Source organism: Rhodotorula graminis (genome assembly GCF_001329695.1).
Source record: "Rhodotorula graminis WP1 unplaced genomic scaffold RHOBAscaffold_1, whole genome shotgun sequence".
Classification (NCBI taxonomy): domain Eukaryota; kingdom Fungi; phylum Basidiomycota; class Microbotryomycetes; order Sporidiobolales; family Sporidiobolaceae; genus Rhodotorula; species Rhodotorula graminis.
Genome location: NW_017264928.1, coordinates 245,374 through 267,837, shown reverse-complemented (window position 1 = coordinate 267,837; position 22,464 = coordinate 245,374). Strand labels below are relative to the sequence as shown.

Genomic DNA, 22,464 nt, shown 5'->3' with positions numbered 1-22,464 from the left:
CGGAGAGACCCGGCGACGTAGGGCTCACCGATGAGGGCGGTCGCGAGCCATTGCGGCAGCGTCGGGAGCAGCTCGTCCTGCGGCACGTCGGCCTGCGACGGTAACGGGCTCGTCCCAGTATCCGCCATGTCGCAGGGAGGTGTCGCCAAGCCGAGGCGAGGCGAGATGAAGGCGGAGAAGGCGAGGCGAGAGATGTCAAACGGCGAGGGCGGCAGCACGTCCGAAGCGTCGGAAGGTGGACGAGGGCGAGCCGCAAGTGGCGAGAAGCTGAAGACGAGCTGAAAGAGAGGCTGCAGCTGCGCAGCGAGCAAGCGAGAGAGAGGCCGCCGAGCAAGTCGACGATGCGGGGCCAGACTCTCTGATTGCGATTCCCGGACGGGAAGGCGAAGCGCAGCAAGCTTCTCACGCGCACAGCGCGCATTGACGCGGACCGTGATTGCGCCGGTCTTGGGCGAGGGGCGAGAAGCGCAAGAAAGCGAGGCGCGAATCGACGGCGCGAGGCCCGAGCGGCGAAACGACCTGCGAAACTCGACGAGCGGCGGCTCGGCTCGACCTCGGCGGGCGTCCAGAAGTTGGGCGAAGGATACCAGTTGCACGACCGGGTGCGATACAGGGACGAAAGTGGGTGCGAGTCTATGTCGGACGGGAGGGAAGAGGGAGGACGATCGGGGAGGACGTCGCGCGCCGCCTATTTCTGTGCGGCCGGGCCACGCAGCGCCGCCTGGTACTCGCGAAGGCGCAGGAGGTTGCGCTGAAGGAGAACGATGGTCGCCTTGCCGATGCCCGGGCAGTAGAGCGACGCCTTCTCCTTGATGTCGTCCTCGAAGTTCTTCGACTCGGAGAAGTTGACGGCGATGACGCCCTCCTTGAGGTGAGCCGTCGGGATCTTGTAGCTCTTGGACGGAACCTGCACGAGAAGAGGAGAGCTCGAGTCAGTAGCTGCGAAACAAGGCCGAGGGAGACGAGGAAAGGTGGACGCACACCGCCGATAACGACATCGCTCGCCGCGAGGCACTCCTCGTAGCTGAGCTCGCACTTCTTGACGACGTGGCACGGGTGGAAGCTCGCCTTGCTGCCGCTCTCGCCCGACTCGGCGTCGACCTTGCGGCGCGTGAACTCCTGGATGCCGTCCAGGTCGACCGAGAAGACGCGCGCGCCATCGTTCGAGAGGAGCGCCGCGAGAGGACGACCGACAACCTCGGACCGGTTGACGACCGTGATGGTGCGGCCGAACGCGCGCGAGCCGTACGGGCGCAACGGGTTGTACACCTGGCAGTGCTCGAGCGTCTTGACGATGGCGAGCGGCGTGCACGGCAGGATCGCCTTGACGAGGCCGTCCTCGTTCGGGGGCGACACGACAGGTGCACTCGAGGTCGAGGGGACGGCCTGCGACTCGCTCTGGACGAAAGGTTCCGGCGTGAGGACCTGGGCGGCGAGCGCGAGCTTGCGCGGGTCGATGAAGCGGGTGTTGTGGTACAGGGAGAAGAGCCTGCGTGCGTTTGTTCAAAGGTGAGCGGCGGCTCGGACCGACAGGGACGAAGAGAGAGAGAGGCAGGGAGAGCGAGGCGCACCAGGTAAAGTTCAGGCCCTCGACGTCCTTGAGCGGACTGACGGCCTGCTGAAGGTAGCCGTCTTGGCGAGGCCCAAAGATGGGGTAGTAGACCATGATGCCGTTGACGTTGACGTCCTGGTTTGCGAGCAGGATCGCCTCCTCGACCTCGCCCTGCTCTGCGGTACCCTCGGTCGCGCCGCTCGCGACGATGCCGACCTCGCGCAGCTCGTAGTCGATGCCGACCGCCTCGCACGCCTTGGCGGTCCAGTTGGCGTAGGCGCGCGACGGGGCGCCGCTGTTGGCGAGGATGCCGACGAGCTTGGGTTTGGGCGACAGCTGGTCCGTCACGCGGACGAGCTCTTGCCGGAACGGCTTGGCGATGTGCTCACCGAGGACGGTGACGCAGTTGATCGCGGTCGGGTCTGCTGGAGGCTTGGGCTTGGTCGCGGCGGCGGCGGCAGGGGCGGACATGGCGAAAGGTCGGCTCGAGGAGAGGCGGCGCTGAAGGAGGGGGACGCTGAGGAGAGGCCGAGTCTGCGAGGCGGGCGCGAGCCGGGTCAGTCGCCGAAGGTACCCAGCTCGCCGCATCGTGCGCCTCTGCTCACGCTCGTCGAGTGCCCCGCCGTCGAGAGATCGAGGCGAACAGGTCGAGGAGGACGGGAGCGAGGTTCGGCGAGGGGAGACGGGGACGGCCGACTCACACAAGGGCGCAGCGAGACACGAGCAGTCTTGACGAGTAGTCGGGCGTCCAGCTTGAGCGTGCACAGCGAGGTGAGAGCGTGCGAGGCGAGGGTTCCTCTCGACGGAGGAATCTCCTTCGCTCGAGCTTCATCAGTTCCCCCTGTCGGACCACCTGGCTTGCGAGCGCTTCCGCTTGGCGGCAGATCTCGCCCGCGCTCGTTCCGACCCCCGCACTCGTAACGCGTCGACCGCTCGACCGTCGTCTGCTTCGCCCAAACTCGCTCTCGCCTCTCGCTCTCTCCTCGCCGCGCCGACCACCGTTCGCTCTCGCACCATCTGCAGCTCTGTTCCAGCCATGGCCGCTCCAGCTCGCCGCGTCGCAAAGGTCGTCCCCGGCAAGGTGCGGCTCACCTTTCCTCTCCTCTCCCCACTTCCGCGCATCGAGAAGCTCACCATCGCTCGTTGGCCCGCAGACTGCCTTCTTCCTTTGCGACATCGTGCGTGTGCAGTTCTCCATCGTCGAGAAGAGCGCGGGCGGTCGAGCTGACAACCCTCTCTGTCGTCGACAGCAAGAGCGCTTCCGCCTCGTCATCCATGCCTACCCGTCCGTCATCCAGACCGCCGAGAAGATGCTCAAGGCCGCCAAGCTCCTCGACGTGCCCGTCATCGCGACCGAGCAGAACCCGAAATGTGCGCCCCTCGTTCTCTCCCTCCCTCCCTTCCTGCGCACGGCTCGACCTCTCCCCGGTTCCTTCCCGTGCGGTCGACGAGACACTGACACTCGTACCAGTCTCGCCGCCGAAACCGAATCCGCACGTGCCCCCTACTGCGCTCGTAGCCCTCGGCGCGACCGTCCCGCTCCCCCTCCTCGACCTCCCCTCCCACCTGCGACCAGACTGGGTCCCGCTCGCCAAGACCAAGTTCTCGATGGTCGTGCCCAAGATCGAGAAGCAGCTCGAGGAGTGGGGGACCAAGTCGGTCGTCCTGTTCGGCATCGAGGTGCGCTCGTCGCCTTTCGCCGTCCGTCTCTTTCGCTCCTTGCGGCCGAGACTGAGTTTGCCGGACTGGCGTGTGCACACAGAGCCACGTGTGCGTGCTTCAGACGACGCTCGACCTCCTCGAGCGAGGGATCGACGTGCACGTCTTGGCCGACGGCGTCTCGAGCTGCAACCAGGATGAGGTCGGCATCGCGCTCAAGGTGCGTCTCGCAGGTCTTCCACCCTCTTCCCCCCTCCTGGCCCGCATCATGACGTCCGGCCGACACGGCGGGGCATGTCGATACGGCCACTGACTCTTTATCCGACGACGCCCACCAGCGCATGCGCGACGCCGGCGCGCTCGTCACGACGTCCGAGTCGATCCTCTTTCAGCTGATCGGTGCGTCTCGTTCTCCTCTTTCTCCTCTTTCCGCCTCGCTCGCACGTCGTGAGCGCGCCCTCGGGCTCGGTGACCGCCCTCACCGATGCGGCCTTCTCAAACCACCTCCCCTCGCCCTTCTTTTGCGTCGCGTGCGGCATCGGCGGCTCTCAAGCAGCTCTCGCCGGCTCAGATGTCGGCGTGCGACATGTCGACAATGTCCTCGCTCTCGAGCACAGCGTACTGACACCTTCTCGCCCGTTCGCAGACGATGCCGCCCACCCGGCCTTCCGCTCTCTCGCCGGCCTCGTCAAAGAGGCCAAGGACGACACCAAGAGCGCGCTCGAGCACCTCATCGCCGGCAAGGGCTTCTAGCCGACGAGCTGGACGACGCAATGTACAGAAACGTTTCGCATTCGAGCCGAGTCGAGTCGAGGTCCGAGCGGGACGGCGAGAGCGAGTCAGAGCGAGAGAAAGCGTGAGAGTGCGCTCGATAGCGAGCCTGATGTGTCGAGACACTCTCTTGCGACCCTCAGAGAGAATCTCGTCGCAGAGAGAGAAAGATACTGCAAGAGAGAATTGCTCAGACGACGACAAAGACTACAGGTCCTGCTCCTCCCCGAGGTCGAGATAAATGACCGCCGCCGTCCGCCGCTCACTCTCGTCGAGAGCCTCGACCAGCTCGTGCAGAGCTGTCGACGAGCACCCGTCGGGAACGAGCGCGCTAGTCCTTCATGGCGGACGGCGGGATGGGCTGCCACGGCGCGTTGACGTCGTAGTTGGCCTTCGAGTCGACGCCGACCGTGATGTAGCCGATCATGCCCTGCTGCAGGACGCTGCCGACCTTGAGGACCTCGAACTCGGGGTTGGCGCCGTTGCCGTGCGCGTCCTGGTAGATGTGGAGCGAGTCGGCCCAGTTGCGCGTGCGACCCCACTTGTCGGCGATCGGGTTCGTGTTGTAGGGCCACACCTTGTCGACCTGCATGTTGATCGAGTCGGGGACGAAGAACTGGCCCGTGTGGAGCATGCGGTGCGACGTGAAGGTGCCGTTCGCGAGAGGGGTCCACTCGGTGTGGACGCGCACGTGGACGTGGGTCGCACGGCCGGTGTAGTAGCCGGGGAAGATGGCTGCGAGGAGAAACGAGCCGAGTCAGGACCTGGGTCGAGGGAGGGATGGGCACGATGGCGATCGACCGCGAGAGGGTCCGAGCGAGGTGAGGCGAGGGACGTACAAGAGAACTGGGCAAGGCCGTGCTTGTTGGTCGGCCACGCGCCGCGCAGGAACGTCTCGTGGTCGTTGGTGCGCGGGAACTTGCTGAGGAGGCCCTTGCGCGGGCCCTCGTGCGCCGGGCCCTCCCACTTGAGGTGAGGCTCCTGTTCCGGGTGGCCGGCGTAGTGGCCCGTCGTGTTGGCGTGCCACAGGTCGACGAGGACGTTCTCCATCGGCTCGCACGTGTTGACGTCGATGATGCCGACGTCCATGAACTGCGTCGACGAGAGCGGGTCAGTCGCGTCGTCCTCGTGAAGAGAGGGTGTAAGGAGGGAATGTGGACGTACGAAAGGAAGCCCGAGCTGGTCCTCGGCCATGTTCTGGCGGATCGGGTGACCCTCCGTGTGGTAGTACGGGCCCTCGGTGAGTTGAGGGTGCACTGCGAGGCGACGAAGGGAAAAGGGTACGAAGGCGAGGTCAGGGCTGTCCTGAAACCGCCGGTCTGCGGCAGGGACCTTGCGAGGAGGAACATGTCGACGCACAGATACAAGAGTGGTTGCGGATGCGCGGCTCCTCGGTCAACGGCGCGAGCAAAGTCCTCGCAATGAGCGTGTCGTCGTCGTCCCCCTCGCCGTCGATGAACAGGTCCTGCGCGTTGGTCGGGGCCTGCCCGGCTCCGAGGAATTGTTGTGCGGCCTGTTGCGAACGTGGGAACTGGTTAGCGACGTGCGGTACCGAGCTGGGCGAGGCAACCTCGAGGAGGAGCAGGGACGGCGGCGACATGGCGTCGCGTCGGAACGTCGACGGGGCTGACCGCTCCAGAGAGAGGGACTCACGGCACGCTTGCGCAGAGCCCGGTACTTCTCGATCTTGGGGCCGCAGGCGTACATCTTCTCCTCGATCGACTGGATGTACTTGATCTCGTCGGGGCTCTTGGGCGCATCGTTGTGGGCTGCGAGGGGTCGCTACAGGTCAGGTCGGGTCCTGCACTCATGCGGCTCGCACGGCAGAGGCAGGTGCGAGGCGCTGCCGGCCTGCCGAGGGCTCGCAGGGGAGGACGAGGAGGAGAGGACGGACCGAGTGCGCTCGAGGCGAGGGCGGCGGCGGCGAGGACGGTGGTGAAGGCGCGCATGGTCGGCGGGCGGCAAGAAGTGGTGCGAGTACAGCCAAGCGAAGCGTGTGAAGGGGAGGAAGAGCGAGAGAGCGGGGCTGCGGCCGTTCGTCGGCGTCGCCAGGCCGCGGTCGGTGCGAGCCGCGGCCGGTTTCACCTCGAAGGCTGCCGATTGGCTCGTCGAAAGGTTCAGCCGCGCTTCCCGCGGTCGCTCTCTACGACGGCCGCGCCCAGCACAGGCTTCTTGCAGCTTCGTTGTGGGCTCGGTAAAGCGGTGAAAGTCGACCTCGGCTCGTATGGGCGGCGAGGCGGACGAGCCTCGAAATGTCCGCTCCCTCGCTCGCTCACGCAGTACAAGGCCCGCCTGCAGTCTTGGGACACACAGAGACTGCAAGAGAACAGCCTGAAAGTCCCGCACAGTCCACAGAGCGAGCAGAGAAGAGAGTCGCCCCCCACTTCTCCTCCTCGAACTTCGCGGCTCGCTCTTCCTCGTCTCACCGCTCCTGCCGCCATGGCTGGTCTTTGCGTGAGTCGCAGTCGTCCCCGTCTCCACCCTGGCGCGAGCCCGCTGACCTCGTCCCGCCCTCGCGCAGACTCCACCACCGACCTCATCGCTGCTCGCGGCCGTGAACGCAGCCGACTCGCTCTGCCCGCGGCTGCACTACCTCCTGAGCGGCACGTTCAACACCTTGTTCCTGTACCTCCTCGCCTTCTCGCCCTACGCGCCGGGCGGGCCCACCCTCGCCGTCCACCGCAAGTACCGCGCCGAGGGCCCGCACCAGTTCCTCGCCCTGAGCGAGGACCGCACGACGGCGTACGCGACGACCTGGGCACAACCGCCGACTTTGAGCAGCTGGCAGGTCCTCGGCGGCGGCAAGGACGGCGTGCGCAAGCTCAACACGGTCCCGATCTGTGCGTTGCCGCGGCTCGCTCTTTCTCCTCGTCTCGTGCCATGGACTGACCTCGCGCTGCGCCGCATACGTCCTGCTCCCTCCCTTCGACAGCCGCCACCGGCTCCTACCTCGCCGTCTCGCCCGCATCCCTCGGCTTCACCCCTCCTCGCATCTACCAGGCCGGCGGGCCCGTCGCGCAGACGTTCGCGGCCGACCCGGCGACGGGCGCGTTCGGCGAACAGCTGCAGGAGGTCATCTACTTGGACGGCGGCGAGGACGAGCTGCGCGACCCCAAGACGGACAAGACGAGGGTCGCGCTGCGGTACGGCAGCCACGCCGTCGACCTCGACCCGGTTCACCGACGGGCCTACGTCCCTCATGTGTGCGTCCCTCCTTTCCTTCGTGTCCCTTGAGCCAGTCGAGCGTCGAGCGCGAGCACTGATCTGTCCCTCGTCGCGCTCGCAGCGGCCGCGACTCGGTATTCGTCTACTCGCTCAAGTCGGACGGCACGCTCGAGCACCTCGGCGAGGTGCCGTCGCACGGCGAGAAGGGCCACGAGGGACCGAGACACAGTGTCCCGAGCCCGGACGGCAACAAGCTCTACGTCGTGACCGAGCACAGTGCGTCGAGCGGTCCTCTCTGCCCTCGTACCGTCGCCGAGCCCGTACTCGCCAGCTCAACGCCGGTGCGGCGCGTGGTTCACCCGAAGCACCAACACTGACCTCCTCGCTCGGTCCCGCAGCCTCGTACCTCGACGTGTACGACGTCCTCCCCTCGTCCCCCTTCCTCTCGCACTCGCAGCGCCTGTCCATCATCCCGCCCCACCAGCACCCGACCCGCGCGCAGTACCGCGGCGACACGTTGCGCCTCTCGGCCGACCGCCGCCGCATCTACGTTACGACACGTGGCAAGACGTCGAGCGAGCGAGGGTGGGTCGCCGTGTTTGACCTCGCGCGTGACGGGAGTGTGCGCGAACGCGAGCGTGGAGCGGGAGCACGAGGCGAGGGAGCGGTCGAGCCGGGCTACGGCGCAAGGAGCAGGTTCGAGACGCGCAACAGCGGCGGCAAGGCCAACGCGATCGAGGTGTTTCCCTTTGGCGGCGGCAGCGCGAGCGGCGAGGGCCACGACTGGGTCGTCCTGACGGACGACGAGCAAGGGTTCGTGTCGGTGCTCGAGTGGCGCGACGAGTGGGACGAGCTGCGCGAGGTGGCGAGCGTGCGGCTCGGCGTCGATGCGCCGCGAGAGGGCGACGGCGCGGGCGAGGTCGACGAGGACGAGCGGGGCACGGGCGCGAGTCATGCCGTGTGGCTGAGCTAGATTGTGGGTCTTCATAGACTGAGTGCGTAATGGAGCTGTCGCAGCTGTCGACCTCGACGCGCGAGAGAGAGAGTGCCTGGAGCATGAGAGAGAGAGAATCGGCTCAAAGCGCTCGCACGGTCCTCGAGCTTGGTCAAGCTTCCTCTGCTGCCGCACCGATGCTCTCAGTCGCTTGCTCGGCTCCTGGTAATCGCTGCACTGCATCTCCTCGCACGACGACTCGAGCATCTCCTCCTCCTGCCCGCTCAGGCCCCTGCTCGCCGCCTGATCACGCCTTTGCCGCCGTGTTGGGCGTCGCGCGGTACAGCTTCCACCGGCGCACCTCGGCCTTGCCGTCGGTCGCCTTGGCGTAGGCGGGCGACGAGACGTACGCCTCGGTGTCGAACTCTGCGCGTGGGAGGAGGCGCGGGAAGGGAGGAGGCGCAAGTGGGCGGACCAGGCAGACGAGAGGGTGCAGGGGAGAGAGAGGGGGGGCAGGTCGGTCAGTCACCGTCTACGTCGTTCATCGAGGGAGAGAGGGAGAGGACGAGAGGGCCGGAGCGAGAGGTGAGCGCACCGTGAATGACGACAAACTTGGGCGCGACGTTGGTCCTCGGCTCCTTGCCGTGCCCGATCACGAGCGAGTCGTACACGCGGTGCGCATGGCTCCTCCTCCAGCCCTCGACGCCCTCGAACGCGCGCAGCTCGTCGTCGCGCGGCGCGTCGTCGCCCGCCGCCGTGAGGACGAACCGGGGCGCGTGGGCGGCTGCAGGCGGCGCGCTCGTCTCGGCGAGCTTCTCGGCCGTGCGGCGGTCGAGCGTCTCGAGGCGGGCGACGAGGGCGCCCTCGCGCGGCGAGCGGTTGGCGCGCAGGCGCGTGTACTTGTCGTCGGAGAAGAGAGCGACGGACGAGATGTCGTATGCGGCGGACCAGCCGGGTTTGAGGTCGTCGGCGGCCTCGTACCGTGCGCCCGTCTCGAACTCGGCGATGCTGTGCGAGGGGAGAGAGACTGTGAGTCGTGCGCCATGGAAGCCGCGAGCGAGGGAGAGGGAAGAGGTCGACGTACTTGGCCATGCGGAGCGGGACGTGCTCGTTGTCGTACCAGTCTGCGGGGGCATCGCACGTCTTAAGCCATTGATCACTGACGGGACGGTCGGGTGGAACGAGCGAGGGCGCACCCTGGAACTCTTGGACGGTGGCCTGGGAGCCTGGCTCGCTGAGGACCCAGAGGTAGCCGGGTGCAGATGGGGACGGGGCGGACATGGTCGAGGTGGAGGAAGTGCTGCAGGTGGTCGGGATGGTGCAGGACGAGGGCGAGGTGTGCCGGGAGAAGGACGAGGACGAAGGACGAGGTGGGGGCGAGGAGGGAGGGTAAGCGAGGAGGCGGCGGGCGAGGTGCGTAGGTGGTCGACGGGGGCCTGTAAAGGAAGCAGACGGGCTCACAGGCTAGCTTGGGTGCTCTGCTGAAGTAGCGGGACGAGAGCAAGCGAGCCGCGGCCAAGTCGGCTGTGATCCGCCGTCCTCTCTCGCCTCGCTCCACCACCGTTGCTCCCGACTGAGCTCCCTGTCCTTCTATCAGGTGAGCACACCGCCCTTGCCCTCCGCCTCTCGCCTCGAATTGGGCGCAGCCTCGCTCGCGCCGTCTCTCGACCTTCCCCGCCGCGGCTCGACGTCGCCTCGGCCACCACAGCTCTGGTGTGCCCGTCGAGGTGCTCGGCAGACTCGCGGGCAGTCCTGCTGCACGACGAGCTGCGCCCCACAGCGCCACAGCCAGTCGTCACCCACCCGCCGCCTTCCTCGCCCCCACTCGGCCACCTTTGCGCCATCAAGCTGACCCCGCCGCCTGCCCCGCGCAGCATGCCTCGCATCCCGTACAAGAACCCGGCAAAGGGCACCTCGGTCGTCGGCGACGCCATGCGCGACCGCCGTGGCCCTCGAGGCCTCACCCCGCTCGACCAGACCCTCCTCAACGCTCCCGAAATCGCCGTCCGTCCTGCGCCAGCTCTCTTCTGTCTCCGTGCAGGCCAAACTGACCCTCTTGTCCTCCCGCAGAACGGCTGGAACACGCTCCTCGGCGCCGTGCGCAACCGCAACTCGCTCCCCGACGACATCCGCGAGCTTATGGTGCGCCTCGACCTCTCTTCATACGCAGCAGGACGCGCCACTGACCGTCCCTCGCCCTCCCAGATCCTTCGTGTCGCCGCCCGCAATTCGGCCTGCTTCGAGTGGATCCGTGCGTCCCCTCTCGCTCACCCGACCGCCCACCGGCCGCACGGACCTGACGCTCTCTCGGCCTCGCAGACCACGCCCATGTCGGCACCGACGCCGGCCTCACCAACCAGCAGCTCACCATCATCCGCGACCTGTACACGCCGCTGCCGACCCCTGCCGCCCCGGGCGTCCTCTCGCCGTTCCAGGCCGCCGCCCTGCGCTTCGCCGACGCATCGACATTCAGTGTCAACGTGCCCCAGTCGATCCTCGACGAGCTCAAGGAGCACCTCAAGGACGACCAGCAGCTCCTCGAGGCGACGGCCGTCGCCGCGACGTACAACATGGTCTCGCGCCTCCTCGTCACGCTCGACGTCGGCGACATGGGCGCCATCAGTGTCCCGCTCCCCGAGACCGAGCAGACTGAGCACGACGTCGAGGTCGACGACGGCGTGACGCTGCACGTCCGCGTCGCCAAGCGCGACGACGCGAGCCCGTGGCTCGTGTTCGTCAACTCGCTCATGACCAACCAGAAGATGTGGGAGGGCGCCTTGCCGCGCCTCAGCAAGAAGTACAACCTCGTCACGTACGATCAACGTGGTCACGGCAAGGTGCGCCCCCTCTCGCTCTCTCTGCTCTGCCCTCTCTCGGTGTCGCAAAGTATTGACACTCCGCTCGTTCCCGCAGTCGTCGGTCCCGCCAAAGCCCTGCACGCTCGAGGTGCTCGCCGGCGACATCGCCACCATCCTTGCCAAGCTCTCGATCCCGACGCCCATCCACGCCGTCATCGGCGTCTCGCAAGGCGGCGCCACGACGCTCGCCCTCGCGCAGCACCACCCGGACCTCTTCGACCGCCTCGTCGCATGCGACACGCAGGCCACGTCGCCCGCCGCCAACGCCGCCGCATGGAACGAGCGCATCGCGCTCGCCCGCAACGAGGGCTCGATGGTGCCGCTCGCCGACGTGACGGTCCCGCGCTGGTTCCCGAGCGGCGCGACTAGCGAGTTCAACGTCGGCGGGCGCCGGGCCCACTTCATCCACGACATGGTCGCGACGACGCCGATCGAGGGCTTTGCGGCGGGCGCGGCCGCGCTCCAGGGTTACGACGTCCTGCCCGGGCTCGCCGACAAGCTCAAGGGCGGCGACGGCAAGAAGGTGCTCCTCGTTGCGGGCGAGCGCGACGGCGCGCTCCCCGGCGTGCTCAAGGGCCTCGCCGACAAGCTCAAGGCCGACGGCGTCGACGCCAGGTTCGAGCAGATCCAGGGCGCAGGCCACTTGCCCATGGTCGATGCGACCCAGCCCTGGCTCGACGTCGTCGAGGACTTTCTTGCATAGACCCGCTCGTCTCTCTCTTCTGTAGACGTTCGTGCAAGAGATCTATCGTCGTTGCAGTGCGAGTCTCTCGAGCGCAGCAGCTAAGGAAAAGGCTCGAGCATGGCGACCTTGAACCGCTCGGCGAGCTCTCGCGACTTTTCCGAGGCCTCGTGGATGAGCTCCGACTCGCTCCTGTCCGTCGCCGCTTGCGCCGGCGCGCTCTTCGAGTCCTGCTCGAGGTACGTCGCCGGCTCGGCCGATAGCGCAGGCGTGCTCGACGCCGCACTGGCCTCGCTCGCCTCGCCCGCACTCGCCGGCGTCGCCGCGCCGCTCGTCGCCGCCGACGAGGCCGCCGCCGAATGCTGCTCGCGATGCTTCTGCCGCGCAGCGAGCTTGTCCTTGGCCTTGCGCTTCTGCTCCTCGGTGAGCGGCGCCTTTGCGACAGGTCGTGCGGGAGCGTCGGTCGCCGAGTCGAGCACGAGCGTGACGGGGCCCTGCGGTGACGCGCTCGAGAGCGTCAGGTCGACTGTATGCGCATGTGCGAGGGACGAGAAAGAGAGAGAGAGGAAGGCAGGGCTCACGTCGTTGACGAGCTGCACGTCCATCATGGCCTGGAACCGGCCGTCCTGGATCCGCTCGGGCTTGTACCGCCGCCGCAAATCGGCGAGCAGGTCGTCGTACATCTGCCGCGCGACGTCGGGCGGACACGCGCCGTGAAAGTCGGGCTTGGCGCCCTTGCGCAGGTTGGCCTGGAGCGTGAACTGCGAGACTGCGCGCGCGCGAGAGCAAGGTCAGGACGGCGGTGCGAACGTGGGACAACGAGAGAGAGAGAGCCAGAGGACGCACCGCACAGGACCTCGTAGTCTGCCTCGACGACGCTCTTCTTCCAGCCCCACACCTCGCCCTCGCGGTCCTCGGGAAACACCTTGAGCGCGAGCAGCTTGCCGGCGAGCCAGTCGGCCTCGTGCTTCGAGTCGTCTGCGCCGATGCCAACCAGGCAGAGGATACCTGTGAGGCTTGTGGCAGGTAAGCTTGGCTGGATCGGGCGACCTGGGTGGACTCGAGGGATTGGAAAGAGGAGGAGGTGGGGGGAGCAGCAGAGGAGAGGGTGCGCACCTCGCCCGATGCTCGAGATGACCTCGCCGTCGACAGAGACGCTCGCAGACTTGACTCGCTGCAGGACACAGCGCATGGTGGAGATGCGCGAACGAGAGACGGCGAAGAAGGCGCGTCTTTCATCAGTCCGGGGCTGATCACAGCCTCCCCTCGAGCCGCCGGTTGCTGGCTCTCGCAAAGCAACGCTGCAGCTCTCTTTCTGTCTCTTGCGGGCAGAGCGAGTCACCGTCGACAAGCCCATTGCGTCTGCTAGATCAAGCGCCCCACTCAGCTACTCAAACCCGCTCGCGCGAAGCCAGTCGGCCTCGACCTCGCTCGCCCACCCAAGCACGCGCTCGTACATTGGCTCGCCCTTCTGCGCCTTCTGCCGCGCCGACTTGCGCTGCTTGCGCGCGCCGGCGCCGCCGGGCCCGGCCGCGGCGGCGAGCGAGGCCGCCATGCCGAGCGCGTGCACCTCGCTCGGGCCGCCATCGTCGGCGGCGCTAGCGCTCGCGAACGCCGAGGCGGCGAGGCGGTCGTCGTCGGCGAGGGTGATGCTGCGCAGGTAGGGGCGGTAGTCGGTCGTGACGGAGGAGCTGGGGAGGATCGGGTCGGGCGGCTGTAGGAGGGCGTTGTCGCCGCCCGAGTGGACGAGTTGGCCGAGGCGGAAGGTAAAGTCGGACCTGCAGGCTCGAGAACATGTCAGTCAACGTTTCTACTCGCACGGATACGAGAGATAATGAGAGAGTGGGGGCGCACCGCTTCGACTCGAGCTCCTCGTCCTCGAGAGGACCGAAGCGAGTCACGCCCTCCCACAGGCCGAACGCGAGCGAGTCGATCGCCTGCACCATGTCCGGCTCGGCGCCGACGAAAGGAATGCGCTGCGTGTCCTCGCGCAGGACGTACTCGAGCACCGGGAAGGACGCCTCGGCGTCGCCCGGCGTGATGAAGCGGCCCGTCTCCTCGTCCTGCACGGCGACGAGGTACGACAGTCAGGCCTTGTCGATAGACAGATACGAAGAGAGGTCAAGGGACGTACCTCGATGAGTGCCGAGATGCGCCGAGCGACGTGGGCGTCGGCGAAAGAAAGTGCGTCGGCGGCCAGCGCCGCACGCTCGAGCGCCTTGCCGTCCCGTCCACCAGCCCCGTCCGACTCCCCCGTCGTGCCATTCAAGACAGCCTGCGTGCCCGACCGGCCGTCGTCGCCCTCGGCGCTGATTGGCACGCGCAGCGCCCCCTCGCACCACGCGGTCTCGTCCTCGACGAGCGCGCCGTCCGACTCCTCGCCGCTCGTGGCTCCCGGCACGCCCCACGCGCACTCGAACTGGAGCTGCATGAGCGCCTTGCGCAGGTCGTCGCTCGGGAGCGGCATGCTCGACAGCGGATGCGGGAGGGGTCGCTCGCCGGGCTCCTGCTGCGTGAGCCACGCCGGGTACGGGCGCGAGCGCGAGAAGGCCGAGTAGAGCGAGTCGACGGTCGAGGAGGGGAGGATGTGACCCTCGCGCAGGCCGACGAGCTGGAGGTAGGGGACGGCGACATCGGGCGAAGGTGCGGCGAACGAGAGGAAGTTGGCGGGAGAGGTCGTCGCGGACGTGACGACCTGTTGCAGGCCGAGCTCGTCGAAGGGAACGTTGGAGAAGTCTGCTCGAGAGACAGTGTAAGTGCCCGAGAGCGAGACAAGGCGAGGGAAAGGGCCGAGCGCACTGGTGCAGGTCATGACGATCGGGCGACGCGACTGCTGGGCGAGCGAGATGAGGCCTGCGCGCAAAGATTGCGAGAGAGGTCAGTGTCGGCGAGTAGTGACAGGAAGAGGAGGAAGAGGACCGCTCGACGCACCTTGCCAAAAGTCCTCGTCGCCTCGAAAGAGCACGTCGACCTCGTCGACGAGGATGAGCGACTGCGTCGGGCCCTTGTCGCGCACCTCGGCGCCCGTCTCCTTCTCCTTCTCCTTGCCCTTGGCCCCGTGCGCGCTCCCACTCGCGACAGGCCCGGCCTCGACCTTGGCCTGCAGCCGCTTGAACATGGCCGCGACACTCCCTCCCGCTGCCCCTCCCTGCCCGCCCTTCCTCGGGCTCCCGCCGAGCACGACGTGGTTGCGGCCGACGTCGCCGACGTAGCGCTCGAGGTCCTTAGCGCTGCGCCGACCCATGCCGGGAAAGACCTCGAACACCTCGAAGTTGAGCTCGCTCGCGACAGCGTGAACGGCGGCGCTCTTGCCCGTGCCATGTGGGCCGTGGAGGAGGATGAGGTTGGTGAGGTTGGGGAAGACGGAGCCGGCGCGGCGAGAGGCTGAGGAGGACGGGAGGAGGAGGAGGTCGTCGTCGTCGTCGTCGTCGTCGCCAAAGTCGGACGCGCGAGCGTCGTAGGACGAGGACGGGTAGGTGGCGGGTGCGTCGTCGTCTTCATCGTCGGACAAGGCGATAAAGTCGTTGAACGGCTTGCGCTTCTTGGCCTTCTTCTTGGGCTTGATGAGCCCGCGCGCGATTGGACGACGACGCCTGGCCGCGTCGGCATCGCCGGCTGCAGGTGCGACGAACGGCTCGTCAGTACATCTACCTTGAGAGAGCCGGCACACGGTAGAGGGGGAGGAGGAAAGAGAGAAAGAGAGAGGACGCACCAGCTCCTTGCACTTTCAGCTCCTCGAGCCAGTCTCGGAGCCACCTCGCGCTTTGCCCGCTCACGTCGCCGAGCACCTCGTCGGCGCTCTGCGGCCCGTACTTGGCCGTCCACAGCTTGACGTCGTCCTCGCCCGGCTCGTAGTCGCGGTCGGTCGGGCGGACGAACGTCGACGGGCTCGAAGTCGATGACGACGCGTTGCGCATGGGTGCGGCGAGGCGGTCGAGGAGCGAGTGAGGGGAAAAAGGTGGAAGGAGGTCGGGAATGAGGCTGAGGGCGCGGCGCGAGTAGACGGGCGCGAGCGGGGCGGCGGCGCTCGTGCTGGGCTCGAGCGGGCCCGCGAGCGCCGCGTGCAGGTCGTCGAGGAACGTGCCGCCAGGCTCGTCCTCGTCGTCGACGTCCATGGCGCGCCCTTTGCCCTTGGCCTCGCGGCGCGCCCACCTCGCGTCCGACGCACCTTGCGCCGCGCCGCTCGACTCGCCGCCGCGACTGACCGCGACAGCGCCCGCCGCGCAGCCCTCGTGCTCCTCCTGCGTCGGCCACCTCGCCTCGGGCGCCTCGCGCTTCTTGGCCTTGTCGCGCGCGGCGCGACGCTCGTCCGAGAAGGCGTGGCCGGCCGTAATGATGCCGCTCGCGCCGCCGACCGGCTTGTCCTTGCCCTTGTCGCCCTTCTTCTTCTTCTTTTTGCGCGGCGGCGACTCGGTGAGGTCGACGACGGCGTCGTGTTTCGAGGCGGCGGCGCTGCGGCGGGTCGTCGAGCGACGCTTGACCGGCGTGCGAGGCGTCGAGGGTGCAGAGCTGCCGGCGGCGTCGTCGTCCGAGTCGGAGGCGGCCGGCGACGCAGCGCGCTTCTTGCCCTTGGCCTTGCTCGACGTGCTCGCCGCCTTGCCCTTGCCGTTCTTGTGCGCCCTGGACGACGAGCCGACCACGACGACGTCGTCCTCGTCCTCGCCCTCGTCCTGCGCGCGCCTCGGCCTGCGCGCCTTCTTGGCCCCGTCCTTGCCCTTGCCCTTCTCCTTGCCGCTCCTCCCACGCTTCGCGCCGCCCTCTGGCCCCGAAAGCCCGTCATCGCTCGCCCCACTGTCCTCGACGAGGCTGAGCGTCTCGGTGCCCGTCGCGCTGTGCGCCGAGGCCGACACGGCGCGCTGCTGCGTTGCTGCACCGCGGGCCATCGAGCTGGCGCTGGGCTCGGCGGCGGCGGCGGCGGCTGGAGCTGGCGCGGGGCGCGAGGTGGTGGAGCCGGCGGAGACGGACGCGGTCGAGGGAGGGCGCGGGGCGAAGATGCTGAACAGGGGCGGTGGTTGCGGTGGTGACTGCACAGACCCGGCTGCTGCCGGCACTGATCCAGCCGGCGGATCGGCCATGAGGAGGAGAGGCAACCGAGGCGACGACGGACCGCGACGAGGACGCGCCGACGACCTCATCGCTTCGCCGCTTCTCTCTCGCTGCAGGACTCAGAACGGAGCGAGACGACGTGCACAGCTCTCACAGGACTCGACTCAGAGAGAGGGGCACGAATATTGCAGAGATTCCGGCTCGAGAGACCCACCGGCGCAGGAGCCCGCGCGCAGGCCGACGAGCTCTCGCAGAGAGCCAGCCGGCTGCGCCCTCCTTTCTATCTACACAGACCTTGAGAGCGCGAGGAAGAGGAAGGACGCGGCGCGAGCGTCTAGTCGTCGCGCGGCTCGCTGTCGGCGTAAGTCGCCGGGCGCGAGAGCGACTCGGCGCGGACGCCCACTGCGGGTGCAAGAGAGGAGCCTCGTCAGAGATCGCTCGCTTGCCGAAGAGAGAAGGAGAGGACGAGGGACGCACCGCCCTTGTACCCGCAGTCGAGGTCCCTCAGCTTGGCCGTCGCGACGTGGTAGACCCACCCGTGAACGCTCAGCTCGCGCCCCTCGTCCCACGCGGCGCGCACAATGTCCGACTCGGACACGGCCTGGACCGTGTCGCGCACGTGCTGGTCCGTCAGCTCGGCGAGCGACAGCGTGTCGAGCGGCGAGCGCGACGCGGCCGAGCAGGCCGGGAGCTGCGACGAGGCGAGCGACTTGATCTGCGGGCGTCGGGGCCGTCAGTCGGCCGTGATCGCGCAGGGTGAGGTAGAGAAAGGCGGACGGACGGGCGCGATCCACTTGGAGATGGTGTCGGCCACAGAGCCCGGCTCGGGCGCAGGCTCCTCCTCGCCCTTGGCCGCCTTGTCCGACGAGTCGACGGCCGCCTGCATGCCAGCCCTGACGCCGCCGCAGCCGGTGTGGCCTGTGGAGAGGGAACGAGTCAGTCAACTTGTTCCTGTCGAAGCACCGGCTCGTCCGCGAGCTGATGCTGCCGACGAGCTGGAGGACCGAGAGGGCGTGCTGACGGACCGCAGACGATGATGGCCTCGACCTTGAGGACGTGCACGGCGTAGGCGAGGGCGGCAGAGGCCGACAGGTCGCCCTTGTGGAAGCACTGGGCGATGTTGCGCTGCGAGGAGGCGGTGCGACGAGGTCAGCGCGTGCCGAACGGCGGGCGATCAGGGATCCGGCGACGTACGTGAACAAAGATGGACCCAGGGGCGACACCGGTGGCGCTGTCGAGGTCGAGGAGCGAGACGATCAAGGTGAAGAACAAGGGCGATCGAGGAGGAGGGGTGCGAGAGAGGGTAAGCGATCTTGGTCGTATCGAGCCCAGGTTCGAGGGAGAGGGGGGACGCACAGCTCTGCCGAGACGCGCGAGTCGGAGCAACCGAGCCAGAAGATCCTCGGGCTCTGGCCAGCGGCGAGCTTCTTGAGGAGGGCCGGGTCGGCCTGGGCGAACGCGGCGGCGTACGTCTCGTTGGCGTCGAGGATGCCCTGTGGGTGCGGCTGGTCAGCTCCGGGGGCGAGATGAGGGACTGGTGGAAGGGGTGGGGGCGCACCTGGAGGAGCTGGGTGCAAGAGGCCATGGCGCGGGAGGACGAGAAGGATCTGTGGGGGAAAAGCGAGGGCGACGAGCGGAGGTGGCCGAGGTGCGAGGGCTTGCGGGCGGTGGCGGAGGTGGTCGAGGACGAGCTGGAGAGGGTGCGCTGGTAGGCGGGAGCTGGTCGGAGCGAGGAAGAGGGAGAGAGAGGAGGGCGAGGGCGAGGCTGGGGCAGGCGGGACGAGGGCGCGGCGACGGCGGCGGCGACAGAGGGCGGGCAGCGGGCGGGCATGCACTGCTGGTGCGTGGGCTTGAGTGGTGCGGCTGGCGAGCGTGCTCGAGCTGCAGGGTGCGTCTGATTGCACGATAGAAGAGGTGCCTTCGGTTCGCCGAGATGAAAACGAGGGGGAGCAAGGGCAGAGTCAACAGAGCAGCTCCGCCCTCGTAGCCTCTCTCCAAGGACCCAGACCACCTCACAGAGAGCTCGCACGCCCTCACAGCCCACCGCACGAATTTCCCCGAGGCGACGAGGCGGTGCCGACTGACTGTCCCGGCGACGACGACGACGACGACGGCTCGCTCCTCCTCCTGCACCCACTACCGCCCTCTCGCAGCGATGGCAGACTCGCAGGTGACTGCTGCAGAGCAGCAGCCGGCCGCCCGTCCTACCCTGCCGCCCACGTTCAGCAACTCGGTGCGCTCCCCTCCTCCTCCTCTTCCTCCTCCCCGCCCGCACCGCCTCGTCTCGAGCCCCCGCAGCTGACCCACGCACCTCTCCCGCCCGCAGTTCTGGTCCGCCGACTACCGCACCGGCTTCACTAGCCTGTACGACGCCCTCGACGCCTCCCTCATCCAGTCGGACGAGCTCCTCGCCCAGGTCCGCCGCCGCAAGGACGCCGAGGAGTCGTTTGCCGACAGCCTGTTCCCGCCCGCGCTCAGGAGAGACGGCTTTGCGGCCGGTGAGTCGCCCTTTCTCAGCTCCCTCGTGGCGCACGCGCACTGACACCTGGTCCTCCTCCTCCCCCACCTCGCTCCCTCTTCCCGGACATCCCGACTTGCCCGCACCTCCCAGACGACGGCGGCTCGCTCCGCATCGGCTTCGAGGCGCTCCTCACGCAGAGCGTCAACGAAGGGCGGGCTCGTCAAGCCCTCGCCGACGACCTCCAGGTGCGCCCATGCCTCCTCCCCCCTCGCGCCTCCTCCGCCGGGACCTCGCAGCTGACGCAGTCTCGCCCCGACGCAGCGCTCCATCCTCACGCCCTTCAGCACCTGGTCGACCTCTCACGCAGGCCGCGTGCGCTCGTCGCGCGCCCAGGTCGACACGGCCCTCACCGCCTGGGAGCGCAAGCGCGCCGCCGTCGAGCAGGCCAAGGCGACCTACGACGACGCGTGCCGCGTCTCGGCCCAGCTCGAAGACGAGTTGAGCTTCTCGCGCGCCCAAGGCGAGCTCGGCAGCCAGAGGGCAAAGCTGCCGCCTCGCCCCGACGAGGTCGACGACACGGGCGCCCCGGCGTCGGCCGCCGCCGCCGCCGCCGCCGCGACGCAGGGCGCGACCGGCGTCATCTCGGCGCTCGGGAGGGCCTTCTCGACGCGCCGTCCGGTCGCGGCGCCGCGCGGGCACGGTCGCCGCCGAGTGCCCAAGGGCGACGAGTCGGAGAGCGGTGACGACGACGACGACAAGCTGCGCGAGGAGGACGAGGACAAGGTCGGCGCCGGGCAGGGCGTCTTCGACGACGACGACGAGAACGAGGGCTCGGCGGCGCTCAAGGAGGCACGCGACAAGGCGCGCAAGGTGTGGGAGGAGCGTGCGCCCGAGGTCAAGCGCCGCCTCAACAACCTCCTGTCTACCGTCGTCGGCCCGCAGAACCTCGAGGAGCGCCTCGACAAGGCCCTGCGCGAGGTGGCCGCCGCCGAGGACAAGTACAAGGTCGGCGTCGCCGAGCTCGACGCGCTGCGCCTCTCGCTCGAGGAGACGCTCGCGGCCAACTTCAGCTACGTCCAGCGCCTCGAGTCGGACCGCCTGCGGGCCGCCGCGTCGGTCCTCAAGCAATTCCACGCGTCGATCGCGGCGCTCCCCAAGCTCATCGACGGCAGCCTCGAGCGCGTCGGCCAGACGCTCGAGCTCGCCCGGCCCGAGAACGACCTCAAGGGCCTCATCGAGCGCAGGCGGTACGTCCACGTCTCTCTCTCTCTCTCTTCCTCCAGCCTCTCGACGCTGCTGGACCCAGAGAATGCCGCTCACTCGGCCCCCTCGCGCCCGCAGCACCGGCCCTTTCCAGCCGTCGCCCGTCCTGTACACGTCGCACTACTCGGAGCCCGCCCTCGCGACGTTCGGCATCGACCTGCGCAAGTTTGACGAGACCAACTCGGAGCGTGAGACGAGGCCTGTACCGCCTGTGCTCGAGATCCTGCTGCGCGAGATCGAGAAGAAGGGCGAGGGCGCCGAGGACGCTGGTGCGTCGAGCGTCTCGCCTACTCGACTGTCCTCTTCCTCATTATGAGGACGACGATGCTCATCGGTCTTGATCGCCCACGCAGAACGGCGCAAGGCGTGGCTGTACGAGGTGCCGCTCGGTGCTCAGCACGCGCTCCGCTCGATCCTCAAGTGCGTCCCTCCTCGCCTTTCTCGTCTCTCTCGGGCACACCCTGACCATCTCTCACGCACCCACAGCAAACCGTCAATGCTCGCCCTCGACGACTCGGACCTCGCCGCTCTCCTCGCGCCGTTCGACCTCCCCGTCCTGTGCGCGACCGTCAAGCTGTGGCTGCTCGAGCTCGAGATCCCGGTCGTCACCTACTCGGCGTACGACGAGCTGCGTGCCCTGTACCCGCGTCGGACGGCCGGCGAGGGCGAGGTCGAGGCGGGCAAGGTCGCCGACGTGGTCGGCAAGTTGCCCAAGGTGCACTTCGAGGTGAGCAGGCTCCTTCAGCATCATTTCCCTCACCCACTCGTATCACGGGGGGTGGAAGATTCTTGCTGCTGCAGCCCATACTGACCCGCTTCTCGTTGCAGGTCCTCCATGCCCTCGTCGACCACCTCACGCGCCTCATCTCGACCACCTCGACGCCCGAGCCCCTCCCAACCTACATCCACAAACTCTCCTTGTCGCTCTCGCGTCCCCTCCTCCGCCCCAGCGTCGAGACGGCCCTCACCCTCGACGACCGCTTCCCCGCCGTCTTCCTCTCGACGCTCCTCTCGTCCTCGTCCGACCTCTTCGCCGCCGCCGCCGACATCGCCAAGAAGCACCGCGACGAGCGCTACCGCCCGCGCAGGCAGCGCACCAAGCCGATCGACCAACGCGTGCGCCGCAGCGCGCTCGGCCTCGGCGCGCAGGAGAGCGTCGACCTCGGCCGGGCCGAGGAGGTCCTCAAGCTGCAGCAGCGGCACAAGGAGGGCGCCGTCGACGCCGCCGCAGCCGGGCTCAGTGTCCAGACCCAGGCGAGCGTGCTCGGCGTGCCGGCGGCGCACCCAGAGCACGAGGGCGCGTTCGCGGCGAGCCCGATGGCGGCCACGGACGACGAGCTGCTGCCGCCCGCCGTCGTCTCGGCCTCGGACGCCGATCAGGCCGCCGCAGAAGACGAGCGCGCGGCCAAGCAGGCGTCCGAGGCGCACGAGGCGCACCTCGGCTCGTCGTCGTCGACCCTCGCCGCCGGCGGCGGCGACAGCACCGGCCCGACCGAGGAGGCTTTCGTCCCTCCCTCGGACGGCCCGACCGAGGAGGCCTTCACGCCTCCCTCCTCGTCGGCTCCGGCTGTCGACGCGGCTCCTGCCTCGGCCGCGACCGCCGGCGACTCGCAGGACGAGCCGGCCGTCCCGGCGCTCGGCTCTGCGCCGGCCGCGTCCGTGTCGGGCTCGACCGCCGCGGCCGCCGACGAGCCTCTTTCGAGCTCGTCGTCGCTCAAGCGTGCGTCGGGCACGGGCCGGCTGAGGGGCGCGAGGGCGCCCAGGCCGCCGAGCCAGGTGTCGGCGAGGATTGCCGCGTTCGAGGGCGACGGCAAATAGAGGGGCTTGGCTCGGGTCGTCAGGCGGACCTCACGGCAGTGGGCGATGGCGAGGAGGAGGTGAGGGTGGCAGGGACGGTGCGGGCCGCCGTCTTGTTCGTCGAGGAGCCGCGGCGTCGCGGGCGGCACTCGTCCTCCCTGCTCGCGGCCACTCTCTTTCTTCCGTGTAGTACTTGCAGTGTCATGCCTTTGTTCTTCACGAGGTACGACTGCTGCGTGCGAGCTGTCAGTGGGCCTTTGACGAACGTCGCGCCCG

General features: G+C 68.3%; 10 protein-coding genes across 10 annotated transcripts; 4 read left to right on the top strand and 6 right to left on the bottom strand.

Moving 5' to 3' along the window:
- Positions 1-570: 570 nt before the first annotated feature.
- Positions 571-2,060, bottom strand: RHOBADRAFT_50505 (uncharacterized protein). The gene is made up of 3 exons (XM_018415351.1): positions 1,572-2,060; positions 982-1,489; positions 571-907 (listed from the first exon to the last, which is right to left on the bottom strand). The coding sequence occupies exons 1-3, from the start codon at positions 2,021-2,023 to the stop codon at positions 689-691; spliced, it is 1,179 nt and encodes a 392-aa protein (XP_018274030.1). The 5' UTR covers positions 2,024-2,060; the 3' UTR covers positions 571-688.
- A 458-nt stretch (positions 2,061-2,518) lies between these two features.
- On the top strand, positions 2,519-4,008 carry RHOBADRAFT_64299 (uncharacterized protein). The gene is made up of 7 exons (XM_018418461.1): positions 2,519-2,633; positions 2,707-2,730; positions 2,803-2,923; positions 3,072-3,232; positions 3,315-3,431; positions 3,550-3,610; positions 3,858-4,008. Exons 1-7 carry the CDS (start codon positions 2,589-2,591, stop codon positions 3,962-3,964), a joined length of 636 nt encoding a protein of 211 aa, XP_018274029.1. The 5' UTR covers positions 2,519-2,588; the 3' UTR covers positions 3,965-4,008.
- A 305-nt stretch (positions 4,009-4,313) lies between these two features.
- Positions 4,314-5,931, bottom strand: RHOBADRAFT_31049 (uncharacterized protein; the record flags this gene model as incomplete). The annotated part of the gene is made up of 6 exons (XM_018412942.1): positions 4,314-4,717; positions 4,822-5,074; positions 5,147-5,238; positions 5,342-5,495; positions 5,636-5,751; positions 5,877-5,931. 6 exons carry the CDS (start codon positions 5,929-5,931, stop codon positions 4,314-4,316), a joined length of 1,074 nt encoding a protein of 357 aa, XP_018274028.1.
- Positions 5,932-6,421: 490 nt separating this feature from the next.
- Positions 6,422-8,169, top strand: RHOBADRAFT_50502 (uncharacterized protein; the record flags this gene model as incomplete). The annotated part of the gene is made up of 5 exons (XM_018415350.1): positions 6,422-6,436; positions 6,504-6,822; positions 6,915-7,185; positions 7,269-7,423; positions 7,546-8,169. 5 exons carry the CDS (start codon positions 6,422-6,424, stop codon positions 8,118-8,120), a joined length of 1,335 nt encoding a protein of 444 aa, XP_018274027.1. The 3' UTR covers positions 8,121-8,169.
- A 219-nt stretch (positions 8,170-8,388) lies between these two features.
- RHOBADRAFT_40523 (uncharacterized protein) lies at positions 8,389-9,362 on the bottom strand (the record flags this gene model as incomplete). Its single annotated transcript, XM_018413725.1, has 4 exons — positions 8,389-8,507; positions 8,677-9,079; positions 9,162-9,205; positions 9,278-9,362. The coding sequence occupies 4 exons, from the start codon at positions 9,360-9,362 to the stop codon at positions 8,389-8,391; spliced, it is 651 nt and encodes a 216-aa protein (XP_018274026.1).
- Positions 9,363-9,651: 289 nt separating this feature from the next.
- RHOBADRAFT_32568 (uncharacterized protein) lies at positions 9,652-11,697 on the top strand. The gene is made up of 6 exons (XM_018413043.1): positions 9,652-9,678; positions 9,956-10,085; positions 10,152-10,223; positions 10,287-10,332; positions 10,401-10,918; positions 10,995-11,697. Exons 2-6 carry the CDS (start codon positions 9,957-9,959, stop codon positions 11,640-11,642), a joined length of 1,413 nt encoding a protein of 470 aa, XP_018274025.1. The 5' UTR covers positions 9,652-9,678; position 9,956; the 3' UTR covers positions 11,643-11,697.
- A 391-nt stretch (positions 11,698-12,088) lies between these two features.
- On the bottom strand, positions 12,089-12,813 carry RHOBADRAFT_2034 (uncharacterized protein; the record flags this gene model as incomplete). Its single annotated transcript, XM_018412541.1, has 4 exons — positions 12,089-12,115; positions 12,203-12,390; positions 12,468-12,629; positions 12,738-12,813. Coding segments are annotated over 4 exons (453 nt in total), but the record flags the coding sequence as incomplete, so codon positions are not given.
- Positions 12,814-12,955: 142 nt separating this feature from the next.
- Positions 12,956-16,696, bottom strand: RHOBADRAFT_50498 (uncharacterized protein; the record flags this gene model as incomplete). Its single annotated transcript, XM_018415349.1, has 6 exons — positions 12,956-13,399; positions 13,476-13,684; positions 13,756-14,357; positions 14,421-14,474; positions 14,553-15,236; positions 15,334-16,696. The coding sequence occupies 6 exons, from the start codon at positions 16,694-16,696 to the stop codon at positions 13,009-13,011; spliced, it is 3,303 nt and encodes a 1,100-aa protein (XP_018274023.1). The 3' UTR covers positions 12,956-13,008.
- Positions 16,697-16,836: 140 nt separating this feature from the next.
- Positions 16,837-18,275, bottom strand: RHOBADRAFT_64298 (uncharacterized protein). The gene is made up of 7 exons (XM_018418460.1): positions 18,226-18,275; positions 18,024-18,160; positions 17,862-17,898; positions 17,693-17,792; positions 17,449-17,585; positions 17,145-17,382; positions 16,837-17,069 (listed from the first exon to the last, which is right to left on the bottom strand). Exons 1-7 carry the CDS (start codon positions 18,250-18,252, stop codon positions 17,002-17,004), a joined length of 744 nt encoding a protein of 247 aa, XP_018274022.1. The 5' UTR covers positions 18,253-18,275; the 3' UTR covers positions 16,837-17,001.
- Positions 18,276-18,822: 547 nt separating this feature from the next.
- RHOBADRAFT_50496 (uncharacterized protein) lies at positions 18,823-22,402 on the top strand (the record flags this gene model as incomplete). The annotated part of the gene is made up of 8 exons (XM_018415348.1): positions 18,823-18,900; positions 18,994-19,165; positions 19,279-19,373; positions 19,450-20,375; positions 20,470-20,660; positions 20,745-20,811; positions 20,878-21,118; positions 21,220-22,402. The coding sequence occupies 8 exons, from the start codon at positions 18,823-18,825 to the stop codon at positions 22,207-22,209; spliced, it is 2,760 nt and encodes a 919-aa protein (XP_018274021.1). The 3' UTR covers positions 22,210-22,402.
- Positions 22,403-22,464: the final 62 nt, after the last annotated feature.